Source organism: Alligator sinensis, unplaced genomic scaffold (assembly GCF_000455745.1).
Source record: "Alligator sinensis unplaced genomic scaffold, ASM45574v1 scaffold635_1, whole genome shotgun sequence".
Classification (NCBI taxonomy): domain Eukaryota; kingdom Metazoa; phylum Chordata; order Crocodylia; family Alligatoridae; genus Alligator; species Alligator sinensis.
The window spans coordinates 977,398-1,001,298 of NW_005842482.1; the positions used below are offsets into that span (position 1 = coordinate 977,398).

The 23,901-nt window shown below is 41.5% G+C and overlaps 1 protein-coding gene across 1 annotated transcript in view; it reads left to right on the forward strand.

The window, feature by feature from the left end:
• Positions 1 to 23,901, forward strand: part of LOC112551503 (protein eyes shut homolog) — a 579,454-nt gene that overhangs the window by 459,755 nt on the left and 95,798 nt on the right. Inside the window, 2 exon segments of the mRNA XM_025212766.1 lie at positions 8,645 to 8,827; positions 23,712 to 23,878. Coding sequence (XP_025068551.1) covers positions 8,645 to 8,827; positions 23,712 to 23,878 — 350 coding nt within the window.

The following is a 23,901-nucleotide window of genomic DNA, read 5'->3' on the forward strand; positions in this document are numbered from 1 at the left end:
AGCGTTGCTGATCAAGAATTTATTTTCTGGGTCACCTGCTGTCAACCAGGTCCTAATGCCCTACTTCTTATTTTAAATGTTTACATATTGCAACTGGTGGCACTGAACTCAGAACAATAGCCAATGCACTGAGCCAGGGCTAAAGATGGAAGGCTGGATTCTTATCTTATTCAAACTAAAGAGTATGTAAAGAGTAATGTCACTGAAGTAGGTGAAGTTATAGCATAAAAAATGGGAGCCACATTTCACATGATAATGAAAAAGCTTAGTGGGTAACAAATATTTTTGGGTAATAAGAAAGAAAGATACATGATAAATAGGCCACTCTGGCTAGAGTAAGTAGGTATAAATTTCCTGAAGCTTGGCTAAATGTACTAGTAGGGTAAACAGTGATGTATAGGTGAAATTATTTTAGAGGACTTTTTCACTGAGTGCCAAAATCTTCTTTTTGAAATCAATTACAAATCAAACTCATTTTAGTACCTTCACTGCTATAAGTAACGGCTGCTTACTACTATAATGTGTGTTCTTATCACCATTCATTCTTTGAATAATGACACCTAATAACACAGGGGTGGACAATTATTTCAGTTGGAAGGTCACTTAATGAGTTTTGGGGACCTATCAGGGGGCACATCCATCTCTGTCTCTCTATGTCTTGCTCTTTCACTCTGTCTCCTCTCCTCTCCTCTCCTCTCTCTGTTTGTCTCTCTCCCTCTGTTTCTCTCACCTCTCTTGCAGGATAGATCCTGTGAATTGGTGGCTATTCATTTGCTGGCTGAATTGAATCTGTTGGCAGACCATCATAACCTCTTGCCAATGGCATGGTATACAACAACAAAACACAGATGCTATACATTTTAGTTATTTAGGGTTCAGGTGCATGAGTTGGAGAGAGCCCTGAACAGCTTTAAAGAAGAGTTCTCTGGGCTTCTTGCACATTTCCAAAGCAAGAACAGATCCTTCTCAGGTTGCCTTTCCAAAATAAGTAGTGAAGCCCTGTCATGAAATCTATGTTGTCATCCTAACACATACCCATGCGTGTACGCACACTCACTTTTGTTCCTATTCATCATTACTAGTTTGTCAGTTCTTGCAATTTTAGTCTCACAATCTTTCTATATTTTAAACCTGCAAGCCTTTCCACATCCAAGTACTCCCACATCCAAGTACTCCCATTTGACTTAAAATAGTTTTAACTCATTAAAGCAAGGACAGAATTCGGCTTAGTAGAAGTCAATGGGAAGACTGCATTTGAAACATCTTCTCACTGCTGATGCATGCACATTATAACTAGTAAAAAGTAAGCAGAGAAATAAAAGACACAAAATGCCCTACTAAGATATAGCTCTTAGTTTCAAAGACCATTCTGTTAGTTATATATTAGTGTCTAATATACCATAATATTCAAAGTTCAAATGTGAGAGTCAGAAACAGAATTTGAAGATTCCTCTTAACTAATGTGAAAATTGGAAGAGTAATATATGAAAGGATGTCACACGCTCAGTCCTTCATCCTATTTTTAGCCCTATAGTTACTGTCGCTGTTGCCAGGAAGATGATATTCTGGAAGATTTTTTTATCCAATTATTTGTTGGAGGTGAAGTTTGAGATTTCCAGCTTATCATAATTCTTGTCTTTGCAGTTAGTAATGCTGGATTTAAACATCTTTAACACCCCTAGAACTCATCTACAAAGGGAGGAAGAGGGGGGAGTCAAGTTTGTACTGAGTTGAGATGCACAACTTCTGCATATTTCATGATGCAGTGTACCTATTTCAATACAGCCATCTGGCTCTTTTTCCTGTCTGATTCATGGCTTCTGCACAGGGGATGACTTTCTCCATATTAAATGCCCAGCACTGCCAGCAGGTGTCCCATGTTCCTTTGCGCTGCTCCTGGACTCTGCTAATGACAGGATTTCCAGGCAAGGGTTTCAGGCTGTGAATCCCAGTCTCACATAGGCATCTAACTCTTACCTAAGCCTGAAAGAGAGGTGGGCTTTCAAGTACACAAGCAGATTTCTTGTTGGCTGGTTCAGGCTTCCTGTGGTCAGTGTAACAAGAGCTGCAAGCATATAATATGCAGAGCCATATGACTTCAGGCAAGGGGGAACTTTTAGGCACAGCACCACACCTGAGTCTCTTTTTTAATCCCTTTATGAATCCCTTAATTCCTCTTCTTTAAATGCAGGATAAAGCTTCTGCCTTTCTTCATAGAGATGATATGAGGCACTTATATTATATTGATAGGGTCTATATAAGTGCCAGAAACAGACAGAGATGAAAGTTGGAAAGGAAACATGCACATGTGCTTATAATTGCTAAGAAACAGAAGATATGTTTATGATCCAGAAATGTTGGGTACTATAGTAAACAAAAATATTTAAAAATAAATAATAGATAAATGCAATTAACTAAATAAAACATCTGATAATTATTGAACAGCATTATGAAATAGTATCTACATGTTTTGTCATATAGTGAGTAATTATTCAGTATCTGATTTCTATGTAACAACAGTACGCCAGACACAGCTGGAGACACTGACATGTATGTTGATCTTGCATTCCTTACATAATTTCAACATAAAGCACACATGCAGCACCCAACTCAGATCTCACAGCTCTGTAGAGAAGTACAGTATACTGAACTAGTAACCACAGACAAATGTTTCAGTTGAAACGATAGGCCCTTTCTAAGAAATTCATTCACACTAAGCACATCTACGCAAGATGCTTATTTTGTGGTAGCCTAATAACACTGCGCAGTAGCAAGTTGGTCAAAACCATGTACTAAACTAAATGTACAGTAACTACAGTGCATTAATTTGTGTAGATGTGCCCACAGACACCTAAGATATATTTCTGCTAAATATCATGGAAACAGGCAGGTCCTGAAAGTGTCCTCAAAACAGGTGTCCAATCTACCAAAACTCTCATACAGTGTCACATTTTAACAGACTTTCTTCCATATATCCTGCACAATCCTGTTCCAAACATGCCACTTTTGGTTAAGATATTTTAAGGTGCCTATCACTGCAGTGACTATGAGATTCTAAAGCGATAACTCTAAGACTGATTTAAAAACTACTTGACTGTGTCCATTAAATGTCACATGCATATAGACATGAAGCCTCTCAGTTGTACTCTTCTGTATTTAGTAATATGTAGTAGTGTTTTAATCCATCTGAGACATTTGTTTATGCACTCTTAGCAAATTTTCTCTCTTGAGGCTTGTAAATGTTTCCCTCAAATCTCTTCCGCAGAGCATTTTGCAATTACAGTATTTTAAAGGGACATTATAAATGAGTGATTATATTGGTTCTTAGAAAATGAATAATTACTATATTTTTTTCACATAGAGCATGCCCCTATATATAATATGCAACTTGTTTTAAAAGGGAAGCCTGAAAAAAAAAATACCATCCTTACTGGGAACTGAGTAGCAGCAGCTAGAGAGCTGAGCCTGGTCCCAAGTCTGGTGTCTGAAGACCAACTCAGCATGCCAGATCCAAGGCTACATACTAAATCCAAACCTGTGCATTGACTGCAGCATACCAAATCCAGGAGTGGATGCTGGGTCTGGGTCCAGGCACTGACATGTACCAATTCAGACCCAGCACTGGCTCTGCAACTACATGCTGGGTCTGACCTCATGTGCTGGCTCTGGGGCCAGGACCCAGGCTGGGTCAGGCTATGGACCAACCTCATATGTCAGCCTAAAATCCAGCACATGGGGCCATGTCATTCAGCTTTGAGTGCTCCCCACAGGTCCAAAACTTTGGCAGTGGAAGACAGGTGGCAGCATTAGCTGCTGTGGGTCCCAGAGCCATGGTATTTAACACTGCCACCACACCCCCAACACCAAATTTCCAGACCAATGGGGATCCATTTTTTGTGCATATAAAATGCATCTCTTTTAATCAGCTGGTTGTGTGGTGGGAAAGGTGCAGGTATTTTATGAGAAAATATGGTAATTCTACTTAATGTTCACACTAGGCAGAGCTGGTTAAAACAACAACAAAAAACAAGAAGTTATTAATTATTTTTAATAAGTGAAAAAGATACTGTTATTTAAACCATGATTAACATGTCCCAAAAACAAATTGTCACTATTTTATTCATTTTACAAAAATAAATTGTTTTGAAAAAGGCCATTTTTGACAAAGAATTTGTTCTATCCAAAAGCTTATGGCCAGTTCTGCATTGTCTGTAGTGAAAAATGCCCATCTCTAGTATGTGAGCATTCATGTATATTTGCCTAATGTAGCTAAGGCAATCTAATTGTGTGTACATTGCTTTTGATACACAGATCTATTTTGTGTGGCATGCATACATGCAAATAGATGCCAGGGTCCTAGTAACTCACATGTAGACCCAAATCAATGTACAAGAAAAAATGTATTATAACATATCACCTAAAATAGGCGTCAGTGCAGCTTAGTTTTGGCATCAGTCTTGAGAGAGAGAGATTTCTTTCTTTATCATATTTTTCTTCTCATAAATCCCATGCCAGACTTATGTATAATCTTGTGTATTCAGAGAGAATAATAAGAATTAAAGTGTGGTTTGGGGGAGGTTTTAAACAAATTCTTCGGTTAGAATTAAATGTCAATTAGATATTTTTGAATGCACCATGCCTCACTTCTGCAACGAACCCAAACCAGTGTTTGCCAACTTTGCCCTTTCTGTGATCTCATGTTACAACAGAACAAATGGTTCATAACATCCTTTCCAATTTATCCATAAGAAAACAAGCTCCCTGGCATCATTCATGACATGTCTGTGGGCATGTCTAGATTATCTACCCAGTACTCTCAAGACTGCTGCCAAAACTAATTCACATAGACTGTTTCCACCTAGAGTGCTCCCGGCACTGAGGATACACTAGGGACACAGCCCAGCACCCATCTCAAGCAAACCAGAGACAAAGATCACAAAAATGTGGGGGGAAGGTAGCCCTAATAATCCTCGTTGCTTTAGGTCAGGGTTTGGTGTACACAAAGTGGAAGTGGGGGAATGCTACTTAGTTTTCACTAGGAATTTCAAGAGTGTTGCAGAAGCAGTTTAGACTTCCTCCCAAATAGAAAAGCCATAGTCTAAGACATGCTGTAAACAGCAACACAGATGACAGATGGCACAGAAAAACCTGGAAGCATGTCCAGTTTTGCTACTACCAAGGTTCAATTATTTGATTAAAAATCCAATATTGTGAATTGGTGCCACTGTTCCTTCATCTCGTCTCCCATGAATACCAGTAGATTTTGTTTCTTAGCTGAAAGAACTGCACGCTGAGAATACTGATTTCTTGTTAGTGAGAGAAAGTCATTGTAGAATGGTTCATAAGACTTTCTTCTATCCATGTATTGATCTAGCTGTGTAGGAGGCTTTGAGTAGGACAAATAGGGAGGTGATACAATGGCTCCCCTAGCAAAAAGTAGGGCAGGGTGGCACCTTAGAGACCAACCCTGTTCAGAGAGGCATGAGCTTTTATTAGGAACAACCTACTTATCAGACAGTAATTCAACTTCAGACTAACATGACTAACTACCACAATGGCCCCCCAGGTCAGTGGCATTCAGGGAAACACTTGTGGTAGCAATTACAAATCAATTATATACTCCCAGGATCCAGAGAGAGGTATGTGGCCGTGTTAGTCTGAAGTCAGGCAGAAGATTCATCTTATAGGATAACTCAGGGGGTGCATCCACACATGTAGGCGCATGCACTTTCAGCAGCAAAAATAGTACTTTTTAATATAATGGCAAAAAAAAAACCCTTTGCCTCAGTGTACACCCCTGCATGTGCAATTTGGTATAGAGCAAATTGCCCCATGTCAGGGAAACTGCCCTTTCCCCACTCCTCCTGACTCCCGGCATTCTGGCAGACCTAGGGCACAACTAAAGGAATGGAGACACTCTGTCCAGCAGCCAGAGGATCTCCCTGGAGGACCAAGTCTCTGTCTGCTGGTGCATGCTTCTGTCATGTGTGCCATGCCGCTTTTTTTCTCAATGTTTTGTGGGGTTTTTTGCTGCTGGGATTTCCCAGTAGCAAAATTTTCCCCTGCGCTGCAAATTTGCAATGCAGGGCACATCTTATACATGCCTAGCATGCAGTTTGTGGTGTCACAAATAAGTTTGCAGTGCCACAAACCTCATGTGCCTGCACATCAGGATACAGCCAGGGGTGTCAAACACACAACCCGCAAGCTGAATCCAGCCCATGGAGACCTATGATCCAGCCCATGGGCCTTGGACCAACCCTGCACCCCACAAGCAGTACATGGACTGGCACAGTGCACTGGCTACAGAGCTGGTCAGCATCAGGTTGTGGCAGAGGCAGCATGCAGGGCTGATCTGGCAGGGAACCACATTCATCATGTGCCCAATGTCAGCCTCTGTGTGCTGGCTCTAGTGTGCGTGGACAGCCTAAGGCCTGATCCAAACTAGCCCAAGAGCCAACATGCAGGACCAGACTGGCAGGGTGCCCCATTCAGCGCACACCCCAAGCACCATGTGCACATTAAGCCCTAGAGAAGGGCTGGCACATGCAGCACATGGGGCTGGACTGGCCACACATACAGCATGTGGCACAGGGGACTGACACTAGGCATGCATGCTGGCTCTGGTGCAGCCCAATCCAGTTCACAGACCAGCCCAGCAACCTTAATCTTGTCCCATAGCTGACACCCCTGGACTAACTGAATTACAAGCAACAGCTCACTTCATCATCTGTTGCTCATGATTGTTGTTTCAGTTAGTCTATACGGTGCACCTCTACCCTGCCTTCTCCTAGGATCTAGGTCCAAGTAACAATCTCTTTGTCAGCATGGGAACTAGAATCAAAAGGATAGTAAAGTGCTAAGAATTACTTCTCAGAGGAAAAAAAAGAAACAGTTACATGAGATAAGTGTCTATGAGCTCAACAGGGAAATTAGCTGACCGCCGCTGTGGAGCCCTAGGAAAGAGCTGGGCCTTCCCAAATCCAGTGAACATTAAGTATGAAGGAAAATCAGATGTGTATAGATAGCTAGCTTATTGTTTAAGATCTGTTTCTTCTTACATGGACTTTTTGTTAAGTAAATGATACCTTGCTTTAAGGATACATTTTGGTCACCAATTACTTAATTGCTTCTGGAGGGACAAGTGCTATAGGGTTCAAATTTCAGTCAGATATGATGAGATCATCCAAATGAGTCATAATGGATTGCAACCAGGACCCAGTCTCTTGAGTGAGAGAATTGCCCATTTCCATCCCAAGGAAGGTGACTGTTAAAGCCCGGAGACCTGGAAGAGGATTATTGGAGTAGGAAAAAATCTGAGAGTCATGAAAGGTCTCAGAGCAACTCATAGTGTGTTATTTGTATAAAATGTTGTTTAAAGAACAGGTTGTACTTACTGCAGTTTTCAAACAGATTTAAAGTATAGTTGGATGTGGATTAATCCATGTCTGAAGTGCAAGAGGTGTGGATAATCATGGCAAAGTCCGCATCTGTACTTCTTTCCATGTTCAGACACTATGTATCTTCTGTCACATGAATATTCAGCAGTAGGGGCAGCTGCGGAGAAGCAAGGATATACAAATGGCCGACTTAATTTTGGTCTTTGTGTTCAGAGCTTGTCACAAGGAAATCTCCTTCATTTTCCTGAGAACTCACAGTCCAGAATTTTAAAAATCATAAAAATTAGTGGGCAGAGTCAATGGCAGGGGGGCTGGACTCGATGATCTTGTGAGATCCCTTCCAGACCCTAATGTCTATGAATTTATGAATGTCTATGAAAAAATTATTGTTAATTTTTGTAAATTCTAAAATTTTGAATATGTTTAATGAATCGTTTCTCTTTATGTGTCAAATGATTCAGATGATACAGCAAGTGTCAGTCTGCAGACAACAGAAATATGTAGTTCCTTGAACTGTTTTAATTTATTTAATTTTATTATGGACATCTATTTCCATTAATACTTAGTGTATAGGAACTTATGAAAAAGTATGGTGAGTTAAAAGGGAGCAGGGACTTAGCGTGGTATAGATGTTCATCTGTTTGTGATGGTAAGTGAAAGCTAAAGAAGAGGCACTTTGCCCTGTTTCATTCAAAGGCAAGTTGTTCCAGTTTAGCTTTTACTTACCAGAGGACGTATTGTTTGTATTTTTCTTTGTCTGTGCATTCCTTAAGCCTCCACAATATGCTCTTATGTGCATTCTTCTCCACACATGCGCGTGCACACACACACACACACACACACATATATATGAGTGACAGTGTTAATATGAACTGAAGAACTTCCTTTGGGACTTGTCTTTTGTTTCTTTCAGCTTTGAGTAAATCTTGTTTCTGTGTAAAAAAATAATTCTTAGGGGCCAGCAGGTGGCTCCATTTGCCAACAATTCTGTTGTAAAATAACCCTCTTTTATTATGGCATACAATCAAAGTGGTTAGACTCAGATAGAAGGTGATTTATACACAAATATGCCTATATATGTGTGTATGTAAATGTGTGTATATAGACAATAGTAGCATTACAACAATAAATGATTAGCACCATTTATAATTTATAAGCACTAAAATGAACTGTTATACATAGACTTTAATAGATACATTTTAGAAAGATTTGCCATAAAACTTAATTTCTTTTTCTTTGTGCAGCTATCAATATTAGCCATCCCAGCTTCAGTGGCATGGATGCTTTTGGCTATACTTCATTTCTAGCCTATTCTGCAATCCCAAATATCAGCTTCTACTATGAATTTCACCTAAAATTTCTATTGGCAAATCACCACTCAGCATTACAAGATAACCTGATATTTTTCACTGGACACAAGGGGCAGGGTGAGTTGTTTTAATATTTTAAACTTTTCTTTAGGAGCATGATAAACCATCAAGAACTGAAGAACAAAGTACTTAGTACTGGAAGAGTAAAGTATGCATAGATTTATTTTTGTGTGATTGTGTTTTGAATATATATTTTATTAAGAGAAAAATACCTCAGTAAAATTATTCTATAAATAAACATCAGTCAAAATAATCAAACAATACAGTGATTTCATAAAAAGAATTATAGTCATTTGTGGTGATTGGAAAAGCTCCCAGATTTACTAATAAAACAAAAGGAAAGCATAGAGTGAAGCTTCTCTTACTGTTTTGTACCACAAACACAAATTTGATAACTGATTTCTATTTCTTTTGGGCCCATTCTGATCAGATGTGGAATATTTCCCAGCATGCTATTCCATTTTGAGTCTGCAAATCAGTCAACAAGCCTGTGTGCCTCAAGCCCTTTGTTGGTAGCAGACCAAGTGTAGAACCATGGAACTTCTAGTCTTGAAGCTCAAGTTAATATAATGTGCACTAATGCTACCTAAATATCAGGCCCTGTCCACACTGAAATTAGAGCCATACCTGTTACATTCATGTAACTCAGTAATAAGAAACAAAAATATGTATTTCTACTGGTTAAAGAAACAACCATGCTTAAACATGATCACAGCTAGTACATTACTGAATGTTGTGGAGTTCTCTACACTAGACTGAATTTGAATTCCCACATAGCACTGGAGTGCAGCCCCTTCAGGAGTGAAGCAACGAAAAGGCTGGTATTGACAAGCCACCAACATTTGCTAACGTTTTCTTCTATTTTGACATCTAGACTGTCTACAGAGGTACACGGTTCCCTACTGACATGAACATTCCCACATTTTCCTACCCATTGGGGATCTGCAATATCAGTAGTGAAAAAGTGGGGGGGGAAATCTCAGAAAAAAAATGTCAGTCATAGACAGAAAAGACATGATTTCAGAGTTACCAGGTTGAGCAAAACTCTTTATTTGTCTCATATGCTGACCTGGAACTCATTTCTGTAACTTTTGTTCTTTGGGCTTTTCTGCGTGGGTTGCTTTTTGTCATTTGGAATGATAATCTTTCTTCAGATTTAAACTTACTAATGTCAGTGCCTTAACCTGTATGTCTGTCATAGAAACATAGAAAATTAGGGTTGGAAGGGACCTCAGGAGGTCTATTCCAACCCCCTGCTTAAAGCAGGACCATCCCCAAGTAGGTCATCCCAGCTGAAGCTTTGTCTAGCCGGGACTTGAAAAACTCCAAGGATGGAGCTTCCACCACCTCTCTGGGTAACCTGTTTCAGTGTTTTACTACCCTTCTCCCCTTCTAGTGAGAACATTTTTCCTAATATCTAACCTAAACTTCCCTTGTTGCAACTTGAGACCACTGCTGCATTGTTCTGTTATCTGCCAGCACTGAGAACAGTCTAGCTCCATCCTCTTTCAAACCCTCCTTCAGGTAGTTGAAGGCTGCTATTAAATCCCCTCTCAGTCTCCTCTTCTCTAGACTAAACAAGCCCAGTTCCCTCAGTCTTTCCTCATAAGTCAATAGGTCACAAACATAGTCTGAGTTAACAGGAAAAGCTAATGCTCCAGAGAGATAAAAAGGTGAACAACCCTTCTTTGTAGTTTTAAGAGAGTGAGATTTCAAAAGTAGCTATTTTAAAAACATGTTTGGGAAGGTGTCATGCACTGTTCTATGAGCTAGACATAGGAAATAGAGAGAAAATAATAGGAAATACACTATTTTTAACACACTTGGTTTTTTAGCACTTTTTTTGTATTTTTTCTGCATCTCCCACTCCTTCCCTCTCTCCTACCCCTCAAGTTTCCTGGACTATTTGAAACTACTTCTTCTACCTCCTCATGATAAAACAGCCACTTTCAATTCACTTCCAATTAAAAAAAAGTCTAAGTCTTCATCGTTTACTCTGCTAGATGATTTCACGGGAACAAGGATAACTTGCATTAGTGACAAATGCCTTGCTTTAGCTAGCTTTTGTTTTAAATCAGTTTAACTTAATTCATTAATTTGTTAGGCAAACCAAACTGACTTCATCAAGGATTAACTAATTGCATCTCTACTACGAATTTGCCCAGCCTTAGATAGATCTGCTTAAAATCAATCTAAAGGAGTTCAGGATTTACAATGCTAACTAGCTATCTAGTGCTTGAAGGCTCAAGGCTTTGGTTTCTCAGCTGGCTCAAAACATGGTCTTTACCACTAGCTAAATTGCAGTCATTATCAATTTAGCAGTACTTGTTTTCAACAATAGTGCTGTTTCATCAGTTATATGTGTTCACTCTTGATGAACATTACCCCACCCAATCTATCTACTTATTATGGGCATAAACAGCTTTGAGCCATTTGGTGTACTGGGTTTATCATTATTAGAAATGACTCAGCTCACCATTCTGAATGTGGTGTTAGGCAATCTATCACCTACGCAGGTAGTATTTTGTATTGTACAAACACTAAATAATATTCATACCTCCTTTTTTAAGGACAAGAAGAGGTCACAGACATTCAGTGCTATTTCAACAATCTTTCAGTGAGAGGAACTCAATTTCACACAAACTGCACAAGTGTAGATGACTCCAAGTTGAAAGTGTTAAGAAACGTGACTAAGCATAAATAAGACAGAGGTATTCAGTTTCATTACAGAGGATGGGAAAAATACAGTTAGTAAACAAATGGAATAAATGATAACAATTTCCTAGAATTTTACTAAAACACACATGTTATATGAACTTTGTTTTGCCTATATTACACATATACAGAAAGATTTACTCACCCTTCTGTGTTTTGTAGTAAGTCCTGTTTTAATTACATGGGTTTAATTCAGCAGCGGTGAGGGAGAGAAAGCAGGGAACCTTTGTCTTAGATTTGGGCCAGGAAAGCAGCTGCTGCAGCTCTGGATGAGGCCAAGGTGGCTCATGTGGCAGATAGTAGGCGTGTGGAGTGGGAGAGAGTGGACAGTGCAATGGGGAGCACAGGGAAGGGGAAGTGTGGTGTCGGGGGGGAAGCATGGGGTTAAGGGCAGCAGAGGATTTGTCTGGGGAAGGGACACTGAGCAAGGGAAGCATAGGGAAGGGGGTAGGAAAGAGGGCGTGCAGTGCAGGGAGGGGTGCAGTGCTCGGAGCAGCATAGGGAATGGGCACATGGTGTGGTGGGGAAGCATGGGGGAAGGGGCAGCAGGAAGATCATGGGTGAAGAAATGGGTGGGGCAGAGGGAAAGGGACACATGAAACACAGGGAAGGGCACAGGGGAACATGAGTGCAGTGTGAAGGGACCATAAGGAAGGGTGCAGGGGAAGGTGAGCATGGCATGATGAGAGTGCAGGGAAGGGACATGGGAATGGAGCATGTGGTGCATGGGAAAAGGGATACACAGAGCAGGGTGGAGTGTGGGAAAGAGGGATGTGGAGTGGTGGGGGAGCTGCTGTGACTCTGACCCTGGCCCCAACTGGAGCTGAAGCCAAAGTTGCTGCTACTGGCCAGGTGCTCTCTTCCACCATGGTAGGGACAGAGACAGAGTGGCTGCAAAGGCAACCAGAGGATGGGCAGGCACCAGAGGAGGACAAGTGGCAGGAAGTGGAAAGCACACCGGGAAGCAGGCAGCAGAGGATCAGGCACAGGGGATAAGTGGCAAGGGAGAGACAAAGACTGTGGGATAGGCTGCCTGCCCCAGCTGCTGCTTTCCCTGCTACTACTTTCCCTGTAACAGTGGTAGAGGGGATGAATTTAAGACAACCCTCCAAAAACTTCATTTTGGACATAAATTTATAATTTTCCACTTCTAGAATCTAATAATTGGGGGATCGTCTTAAATTGAGGGTCATCTTGGATTCGGGGAAATATGGTATTCTACATAAAAACTGCTGAATGGTCAATATGGGGATTAGTCATTATTCTCACAGCTATATTTGGCTGTCTTGAGTTTAAAAAAAAAGACTTTGAAGTGATGTTTCAATATTTTCATTAACCAGAACATCTAGTCTCATGATACATCTAAGAAAAACAACAGTACTGTACCGGGACCTTATAACATAAGTTTCCATGAAATTCCATGTTCAGTCATCAGAGGGCACCAGAACACCAACTTGAAGTAAAATTAGAAAATAAATGGAGACCATTTAAATCTCTGTATAGCAGCTTTAACTCTCTATTTTTAAAACTAGCTAAGTGCAAGGATTGAGCAAACTGTTTTAGCTATCTGCAGGAAAACTTCATTTCTTGCTAGGAGGACTTCTCTTATTCCATTGAGAAGATATGCTGTTGTTTCAATAAGTCATTTTTTAATTATCTTATGCAAATAAACTTCCACCATTTTTCTCTTGGGGAGGTACTTTTACATCCTGTAAGATTTTTTTCTGTCAGGAAATTTCTTGATACTTAGTTTATGTATCCCCTTTCTTATTTTCTTCTGATTATTCCAAGTTAGCATTATCATGCACTATATCAATATATTCTTCCCTTTCTTTCTTCTAAGTAACTAATGAAAAGCCAGAATCAAAAAAGTACTTAGTCCTAAGGTACTGGATAATACTGGACCCAGGACAGAACTCTGGGAAACTTCCCCACACTACTCCCAACTGGATAGTAAGCCATTGAGAACTATGTATTGAGCATGATGATCCAACCAGTTATGTATCCCCTTTACAGTACTTCCATCTAGTCTGTATTTACTTAGCTTGTTAATGAGAATGTCATGAGAGATAGTGTTAAAAGCCTTGCTAAAGTTAAGTTATATCATATCTACTGCTCTTCCCCCATCCAGAGACCCTTTTACCGTAGAAGCAGGTCGAGTTGATCAGGCATGACTTGCTCTTCGTAAATCCATGCTGGTAGTTTTTGGTCACCTTGTTCTCCACTGGGTGCTTCCCAGTAGATTCCTTGAGGACTTGCTCCATGATCATTCCAGATATAGAGGTCAGGTTGATTGGTCTGAAATGTCCCAGATCCTCCTTCTTCCTTTTCTTAATGTTGAGCACTATATTTCATTTTTCCAATCATTCAGGACCTCCCCAAACCTTCAGAAATTCTCAAAGAGGATGGCTAATGGCTTTGAAATTACCTTCGCCAATTTCTTCTTTACACTAAGGTGCACCCCATTCCTACCAACTTGAAAGCACACTTAAAGGAGTAACACCAGTGATCTGTACATAAAACAATGACTAAGTGCAGGAAGGAGTTTTGATTTGTACGTCTCACCCTCAGAGTCTGGTAGAGAGGAGGAATTTCAGCACACCCTGCACTTCAGTGTTTCCTGTTGGCTTGCATAGCTGCCTCCTGTTCAGCATATTGGCTGTTATGAATCTCACTGTGACATGCTTGACTCTCCCATTCACTGTATCGGGCTCTACTCCCAGAACTCCACAACCAAAATTTAAGTGAGCTGACAGGGTATTACCATACCTAAGTCCTTATGTGAATATGGGCCAAAACCATTAAATAAATGTGGGTCCAACCTTGTTCTCTCTGTGCCCGCCTTTGCTCAAAGAGGCGTTCCCGGGCTGCCTTGGCGCGTGCCGCTAACTGGGTCTGTCCCACTCCTGCGGGAGGGATCCCGCTTTCCGCGGCCTCCAGTGCCAACACGCCTCTGGCGGGCACACAGGGCTCCAGCCTTCCCTACCTTAGATAGCAGGTTCTTCAGTCCCTTAGCACTGGCCTGAGGACTACGCGTCCTGAGGCCCCGTTGCCCCTGTGGGCTGCCTCGCCTGCGTCCCTGCCGGCTCTTCCTGCAGCTTCCTCGCCGGTATCCCTGCCGGCTCCTCCTCCAGCTCCCTTGCCGGTGTCCCTGCTGGCTCTTCCCCCGGCTTCCTTGCCGGTGTCCCTGCCGGCTCTTCCTCCAGCTCCCTCGCCAGTGTCCCTGCCAGCTCTTCCCCCGGCTTCCTTGCCGGTGTCCCTGGCGGCTCTTCCTCCGGCTTCCTCGCCGGCGGTTCCCGTCTCCGCCTTCTTACCAGCTCCAGCGCTGGCTCCGCAGCTGCGATCCACGCAGCGGTGGTTTCTTGGCGCGCGCACCACCCCTGCCCTCGACTCCTGCAAGGGGTAAGTAGGTGTTTCCCCTGGGTTTGGACTGGGGTTTCCCTCTAACCCTGGTGTCCCTGGGACACTCTCCATTTCCTAATTAAATACCGACTGCATCCATACATTTCTAGATTTCCATTACATATTACAATCCAACCCCAACCCCCTTTTCATAGAATCATAGAATTTTAAATAACAACCATATTTTAATGAATGGGTGTTCAAATCTTCAGTCTGGCAAAATAAGCTTCCATCTTCCTTGAGAAGCCAACAGGCAGGCCCATTTTCCTTAACTTGTGTTCTGGTGACTTTTATTCTCTTTCTATTCTGTTTGTTCCTCCTATAATCTTCTATTATAATAGATCAGTACAGTCATATAGGAAGCATTAAAAATCCACTGTAGATATTCAGTCATTTTACCTCAATGACAAGATTACCTCCAGTGAGTGTTGAGAAAAACTATTGCTCAGCAGTATTTTTAGATATTACAATTTATTTAGATTATTATAACTTTGTCAAGTTTGTTACAAAGCGCTATTAACATCATGCTGCCGCAAAGACCTTTTTAAAATGACCTTTCTATGCCTTTATAAAATATAATTAAACACTGAAGGCCAGTGTTGGCAGTCTTTTGCTTACAAATGTCAAATAGTTTTATTAGTTCTTTCTGGACACTATTCAGAGGGTTGGCCTGTGGACAGAAAGAACAGATTTCTGCCATGCTCATCTACAGTATCCTAGTACCAGTATAATTGTGTTCAGGTTTTTCAACGGTGCAGTTTAATTATTACGATAACAAAAAAAGTGTCTACATGAGATGCTGTTTTTCATTAGATAGTCTTTTAAGATGTTTTTCAGACACTGATGCTGCTTTGCTTAGGTACTTTTCATTGTGTGTGTATGTGTGTGTATGTGTATATATATATATATATATATATATACACACACAATAAAAGGAAATATGTACATACAGCTACCTTTTCCATTATAAAGGCAATCATCTACAAAAATGACTTAGGTCAGTACACCCTTACTTGGGGGACCTAGCTAACTAATGCTACATAGCCTGGCCTAACAGAACTATCAGTGACTTCCTGTATTTAGCATTTAGTTTAGATTCAGCAGCTCTAGATGACAGGGTGGGAAAAAAGACTTGTTCCTACTGTATGCACCAAACATAACAAGACTTGACCAACTCTTTATGAAACAGCTATGGATTAAATAACATATTAGCCAAATTAGAGTTGTGCTGAGGTATGATATTTGCAACCGTAAGCATGCCAGACCAGAAGTGGCTGTGGACTAGCAAACCTTGGCCCCCCAGAGCTGAGCAGAGAGGCCATGGCTCCTTCTACAGGGCCCGCGCAGTGCAGGATTTGGTCCAAGCCCCACCCGGGGGGGGTGAAGGTATCCTTACCTGTCTGCCAGCTGGAAATTCTGGCCATGGTCAGCTGTGACTGCTGGGCCGTGGTTTGCCAGCCTGCAGCCACTTCTGGGCCACAGTTTGCTGGGCTGCAGCATAAAAAATTTGGAAACCCCTGATCTAAAGTATAGGGTGTGATTAGAAGTATGTATGTTTTTGACTGCTCTGGAGTTTGAAGATAAGAGATAGTTTTAGTCATTTAAACCAGATACTGCTAAGCTTCATTTATTGCCCTCTTTGTGATACATAAGAACTGAACTTGTCTGTCTTTTCCTCTGATTTAAAATGATCTTTTTGTGAAGGATTTCTTCTGTTAACAGACTGTGTAATGCTGAAGGTTAATGAAATCAAATAATTTCCCATAGACTTGCAAATAAACGGTTCCTAAAATGAAAATCTAGAATATGTTCAGAGAATGTTCTACACACTCTGAAAACGTTAAATGCCACTATTCTGGAAAAGGGTGGGAGTAAATTTCTAAGTAAAGTCTCCCCTAGAACCCATAGTCCTCAGTTCCTCTTGCCTGCTTGCCTGCACTTCCTTCCACTTGAAATCAAGCCCCTCCATCATTTACCAATTCCGTCACTAAAGGCAGTGTAAATTTGTGTGTGAAGTTACTTGTTATACTTAGACCATACTGGGCATGTCTACATGAGACACCTTAATGTGCAGTGGACTGTTCTTAATGCAGTAGCAAAGGCACATTAATGAACTTGTAGACACACCCACTAAGTCTGTGGAATATTAACAAAATCAAAGTTAAGTGTTAATGCCGTTTCTTGCTTCCATCACTCTGACTTGCCACTAGAGGGCTGGCGAGCAGGGCATGGCTTGGAGCCAGGACACCAGGCTCTATCCCTGCTCTGAGTAAGGGGGAGGGACTGGGAGTGGTGCATCCTGGAATGTTGGAGGACTGTAAATTGCTTGTTTTATCTCCACAAAGAAGACTAAAGTGATCCTAACACAGGCTAAATAGCACAGCATAGAGTTAACCCTTGCCTCAAATGGCATAATTTTAGACATTCAGAGGCCCCCTAGCACAAGTTAATGAGCTTTAACATGCAGATACTTATCTTTTAAGTGCCCTTAGTATGGTCTAAATGTAATGTGTAACTTAGGGCCTTGCTATATATTACACTCGGCACATACTAACCACACATGAAACACCAGCAGTTAAGCATTTAAGCAGTAAAACATGTGCTAAGTGCTATCACAGTGCAGCAAAGTTAGGACTTTTTTTCAACAAGGAGTATCTCCAGATCTGCAGAGCTAATGTCCAAATGCACCACAGAGGCAATCAAGAAACTATGGTGCAGTGCTGAGGCTGGTACAGAAAAATGGCTATTTGTCAGTCCCAGACCTTGCAGCACAGAGGAGTTTGCAAATGGCTCCAGTGCAGTGTGGGTGGCCGGGACTGGCTATTGTCAGTCAGTCGCAATCCCAACCCTCCACCACACCAGAGTGGATTCAAAACTTCATTGTGGTATGGGAAGCTGGGATCAACAAACAGCTGTTTGTCACAATACACTGTGCACTGGAGTCTTCAAGGACTCCAATGCTTAGGACATGCTTTATTGAGACTGTAATAAGCATTATCATGCAACTGCTCATAAATCTTTCTAACTCCTAGTAATTCTTACTACAATCTAAATAAAACACATCCTAAGTGTATATTGTGACAAGGCCCTTAATTCCAAAACATCAATGAAGTCACATCAGTAGTGAGAGTAGAATTCAGTGTTGTTCAGTAACCAAAAGAATTAGTAGTGAATTTAGATAGGTTGGTGTTACACGTTCCCCACAGGAGTGCTGGCTTGGGACCCCCAGTTATATACAAGCTCTTGGACTACCTCCAGAAGCCAGGCTAAGCATAGCTCCTAAACAGATAAGCCCCTGGTTCCTTGGACTCGGCCTTTGGGTCCCCATCCCCACCTAGTCATCCATGTCCCCCACAGAGTCTTGCCTTCTGGTTCAGCTCCAAAAGAAGGACTTTACCTCTTCAAGTGGATGGGACTGCAGCAAAGCAGGTATCTCTTATAAACAAAACCACCATGATTGGTCAAGCACAATACAACAGGCAAAGTCTTTGCACCCCGAAGTCCAAGCAGTCTGTCAGGAAAACCAGCCCTGGCTCTTCTCTCTCAAGCTTCTTAGGCTCCCTACCCCCCGCCTTTGTCTCTGGGAATCTCCCTTTTCAGGAATTTTTCTCAAGTGTAATGATAATGTTTGAGTGACGTAGGAATTATGTGAGAAGCAAGGCTTTTTTGAATGATACTTTTTCTTAGACCAACTGCATGATTGGAATGGTTTTTCATCATCATGAAGAATGCCTTGCATTCAAAAACTTGTCTGACTATCCCACCCATGCAGTTTGTCCAATAAAAACTATCACCCAAAAAATCCCTGCATCTCTCAAATGTAATGTCCTCCTTTCAAGTGCCCCTCAGTCACCAGAAACAGCTGGGAGTCTCTTCAGGTACTTTTCTAGAGTTCATCTGATGTGCAAGCATGTGAAGTAGTTCTTTGTTGCTTGATGGCCTATTAACTACTAATAGAGCTGGCTTTGGAACTAGAGATATGGAGACTTGCCTAACACAATTAGCCCCTTCTCACTAAAGTCAGTGGAAGCCTTTTGATCAATTTTGACAGTTTTTAGTATCTTCTGCTTTAAAAAGATTCCAAGTTATATGAAATTGTGAACTGACTGAAATCTGTTAATTACTTATCCTGTGTTATTATCAGTGCCATAACTTTATAAAAATCTCTAGGATTGTATGTTTAAAATAGCATTTTGGGGGGGAGAGAAAAAAGTCTTAATTATCCTTACCCTAGTCTTGCAGGCAAAGGCACTACTAACAGTCAGATCTAAAGAATTCTCCTATACTCTCTCACTTAGACATTATAGCACCTGAAAATTAAATACCTTGCCCCAGGAGGATGATCTAAATCAAAAGAATTAGGTACTTAAGATAGCTATCTAATCAAAGGGGAGAGTTAGGTACTTAGAAGAGTAACCCAAAGCATTATCCCATAGACCAGGGGGTATCACCCAGGGATGCTAGAAATTCATGGTAGCGAAAACATTCTGACCTGTTGTGGTCTTTCCAAGTTTTTGCAACATTTTGCAATGTTGTTTTTCCATAAGAAAGTCAGAAAGTAAGTGAAAGATAAAAGCTAGAGTTTTCTGACAGATGCTTTGAATTTAATAAGAGGTATCTAGAATCTAAAAATATTGAGAACCACTAATATAGACACTCATCACCAGGAAACTGCCAAGAGCTAGCTAATAGGAAATGCTTAACATGGGCCTACACCTGAACTCTTGTTCCTCCTTGGACCTGGACTTGTAGCTGGATATACCTTACGAGGACACCTAACTCACATCATTGTCTTCTAGGTTAAAAACAGATGACTGGCTTGATTTGAATTTAAGCATTTTATCTTGCAAAACCCCCCAAACCTTACAGACAGACAAGCCCACTGTTCCACATTAAGTACCTGTGAATTATCCAAATTAACAGTTTGCCTCTAAACCATTGCAGCTAATTTGAATTAATTGCCATTTAAGCCTTGTGTCTAAACAACTATGCCGCATCTGTTTAAATACGAGTCATATCCCAGACTACTCCAAGTCACATTAAATCAGTTGTCTGTTTTAGCCCAAGACAACATACAGCTCTCAGAGTCATTTTCAGTCCAAGATACAGGAGTGGTGTTAGTGCACATCCTTAACATTCCCGAATTGATTACAGCAGTGGGACAGGAAATGGGAGACCTAAATTACAGTGCTTCCTCAGCCCAAGGGGCTTCCCAGCATCCCAAAAGAATGCCCTTAACACCAAACTGTAGAATCATTGGAATGGAGCACTTTCCATCCCTCCTGTTAAAGAACCTTGGCTACTGACTAGTCAAGAATACAAGAGTCGTGATATCAGGATAGACAACAAGAAAGAAGAAGCCTAATTCCATACCTTAGGGCCTTGTTACATACATCTTATGCTGTAAGCAAAACAAATGTTAGTCAATTTAGTGTTGTTCAACTTAGTGGAGCAGTCACACCTTAAGGTGAAAAACCATCTCTGGTTTTGCCTACACAACTGTGACTTGCCACTAGAGGCTTAGTGAGCTAGGGTAGGACTAGGAGCTAGGGTCAGGACCAGCTTGCTGCTCCTGCCTGGCAGAGCCATCTCTGCAGCCCTGGAGTGCCCAGTGGCCATGGTGCCTCCCACTGCTGCCTAGACCAGCTTGCTGCTTAAGCTCTAAGGGTCCAATCCTTTTTCCTCCAGAGCCCTCCGCCCTGCTCCACTCCTGCCCAGAGGCTACTGAGGTGCCACCTGAGCTCCAAAATGCCCAGTCCTTTTTTCTCCGCAGCTCATCTCCCCTGCACCACTGCCAGGAGGAGCAGTGAGCCTGTCCAAGTGGCAGTGCGAAGCACCATGGCTGCCAAGCATTCTGGGACTGTGGCACTTGCTCTGCCCAACCTGCCTGGGAGGCAAAGCACCATGCCCAGCCCCACTGCACCCCAGCATCCTTGCTCACCCTGACTCAGGAAGGTCCACTGCATCTTGGGATACTGGAAGACTTCAACTTGGAAAGTGGCCACATCTTAATGGAACTGGATCTAAATTAGGTGGATTAGATATAATCCTGCCCTGGAGTGACGTAACTTTAAAATGAATGATGAGTGCTGTAAACTACTTAAAAGGTGTTAACATGCAGCCAATCCAGGGGTTAAGAGCTCCAGAAGATGCCTAAAATTATGATGTAACAAGGTGCATAGTGGCTTAGGGCTGTCAGCAGGAAGGGAGGCGACTTGGGTTCTGGTATCAATTTACTTAATGGCAACATGCCATTTTTGTAGAATCACTTTTCAGGAGATAATTGCATCTTATGACCATATTTATGTTTCTGTTGAAGTTTATGGGAATTTTTCCTAAACTTCAGTTGGAGAAAGATGGCTCTAAATGATATCTGTAAATTAACTTCTCTTATTTATACAGTTAAATTATATTTCACAAAAGACTAGAGGCAGCCCTAAAAGAACAATTATTATCAATTGTTGCAACATAATTTATATTAATGATTATTCTGAATTGGTTTATGTCAATAAATATCTGACCTTAATGCTAATTTATCCTTCATATTGGTGGGGGGCCAGCTTTTTGGCAGGCATGCCACAGCTTAGCTCCACACACTCCCCAAGTGTCACACTCATCCCTTTCTTCTACCCAATCTACTGCTTGCTTTCTGCTTCCTGTCCTGTACTCCCTGATCTAATCCTCTGTGTTCTGCTCCCTGCCACTGTGCTGCCTGTCCTCTTCCCAGTCTACTGTGTCACATACAGAGGCTGCCTGTACCACTTGTGGCATTCATGGTGTAAGCTTGCCACCCCTGGTATAAATAGTGTATTTCTAAATAATTTAAGATAATTATTAATTGTAGTAATTACATTTCACTTGTGTTTGTAAAAAGTAACCTATGTGATCTTTTCTACATCTTTAAACTGACATTTATATGTTGTACATCTTGCTGTTTCTTTGTTAAGAACTTTTACAGTCAGTAAAGAACTACAAGTATGTGAAAGAGTAGGATTAATTTACTTCTATAATTAAGAACAAGTTTGAGCCATAGCCTTACATGTGAGACAGTGGCTGACTCTTCCTAAATTAAATTAAACAGAAATTGCGTGCATCACATAATCAATGATCATCTCAAACGCTCTCATTAAGCCACATTCTGAGTTATCTGAGAAATGTACATATGCACATGTATAACGTGATGAAAATTGATTCTAAATCCTTTGAAAGCATTACGGCCAGCATTATACTTTTTACTACTAGTTTCAATAAGTACTAAATACAAAATAAAATGTAGGCAAGAAATATATGAAAATAAATTCTTATCTGCTAGAAATGAGTGGTCTCCTGGTAGAGAGGCAAGGATTTTTGTGGGACATGTCTTTTATTGGACCAACTATATGGTTGGGATAAGGTTAGACAAGCTTCCAAATGTAAGACATTCCTCATCAGGACCTGACAGATCCCACAGTGGCACATAATTCAGCTTTAGCACTCTATTCATAATAATGATACTGCAGAAAGCACAGGTGAAAATCTGTAAATCATTATGCATTGTGGAAAAAACCCTTTATTGCTTCTTCCAATTTAGAACTGATGCAATAGCACCAAGGCTAAGGACAGAAATTATACATAAACCAGTTCAAGTGATCAGTGCACATAAACCAGTTTGAGAATGGCTGAAACTGGTTTGAGATAAACCTGGTTGAATGTAGTATCAGATTTAACTAATTTGGTTCAAATTGGGTTATGCAATGTCTATCCCAGACCCCTTGCTGATTTAAATTAAATCACACTCCCCCAGCATCCCAGCAATCTGGGCTGGGTGGGTCTCTCTGCTCCACAGCAGGGCTGGCCTTTCCCCTCTGCTCCCTGGCTGCAGCTTCAGCAGTCACTGCAGGCATCTGCCTGGCTTCTACTCCCCCATCCCCTCTGCTAAGCAGGCATTCACCCGGCCATCACAGACACCTCTCAGCATTAACTAGCAGACCACATGCTGGCTACCTCCGAGCTGTGGCACACGGGACAAAGGCAGAATCAACAGATAGCTGGTAATGTCTCTCTGTTTTTTTAATGGGGTGACACTGAGTTAGCGGTGATAAACATTCCCTGCTGAGCTGTTCAGGGGGCAGGGGGGAACCCTCCCTAATCATGGGGCCTGGCCACACCCCCCTCTGCTCAGCTCTGTACAAGGGAAGGGAGGGCTTCTCAAGTGAAGCCCCCCACCCCCACCAGCTTCTAGCCTGAGCCACTGCAGGCATGTGCTTGCATTTCTGGGATGTCTGTCTGGTTACAAAACCAATTTAGCCTAGCCAGGTTAAACTAACCTGCAAAGATTGAATCAAAATTCAGGCTCAGGCTTTTTGAACATCTGTCCCTAGCCCAAGAAATCCCAACTTAGATCAGGGTGCCAAACTGGGCTGAATAAACAAATAAGAAGAGACAATACCTTCTCTGAGGAGCTTACAATAAAATGTTGGGAAACACAATAAAAACAGAATAAATATGACACACCTGGCCACAGATTCAGTCAGATGTTCCTTTAAGATACACTCCCAGGGTGTTCTTATACCTGTAGAGGTGTCTTTCAGCCCCAAACCCCTCTCTGCTATATGCTGCTTCACCACTGAGTACAGACTGCAATTGCCAATTTCTGCCAATGGCAGAGAGGGGTTGGGCCTGAAGTACACTATTATCTTGTTTAAGAGATAGTTGACTATTGATAGGATAATAATTGTGAATAATGAAAATTTCTAGTATTGCAATCCATGGATTACAGTACTGATTATGGCTCAAATGGACTATAATAATGAGATAAATAGCCAGGCTGTTCTTGTTCTTTCAGGTTTGAATGGAGATGACTTCTTGGTGCTAGGCTTGCGCAATGGCAGCTGAGTATACAGCTACAACCTGGGTTCTGGCACTGCCACTATCATTAGTAAACCACTCAACCTGACACTCACTGTTCATGTGATACATCTGGGCAGATCTCTCCGTAAAGGCTGGTTGAAGGTAAGGGACAACTATTGAAATAA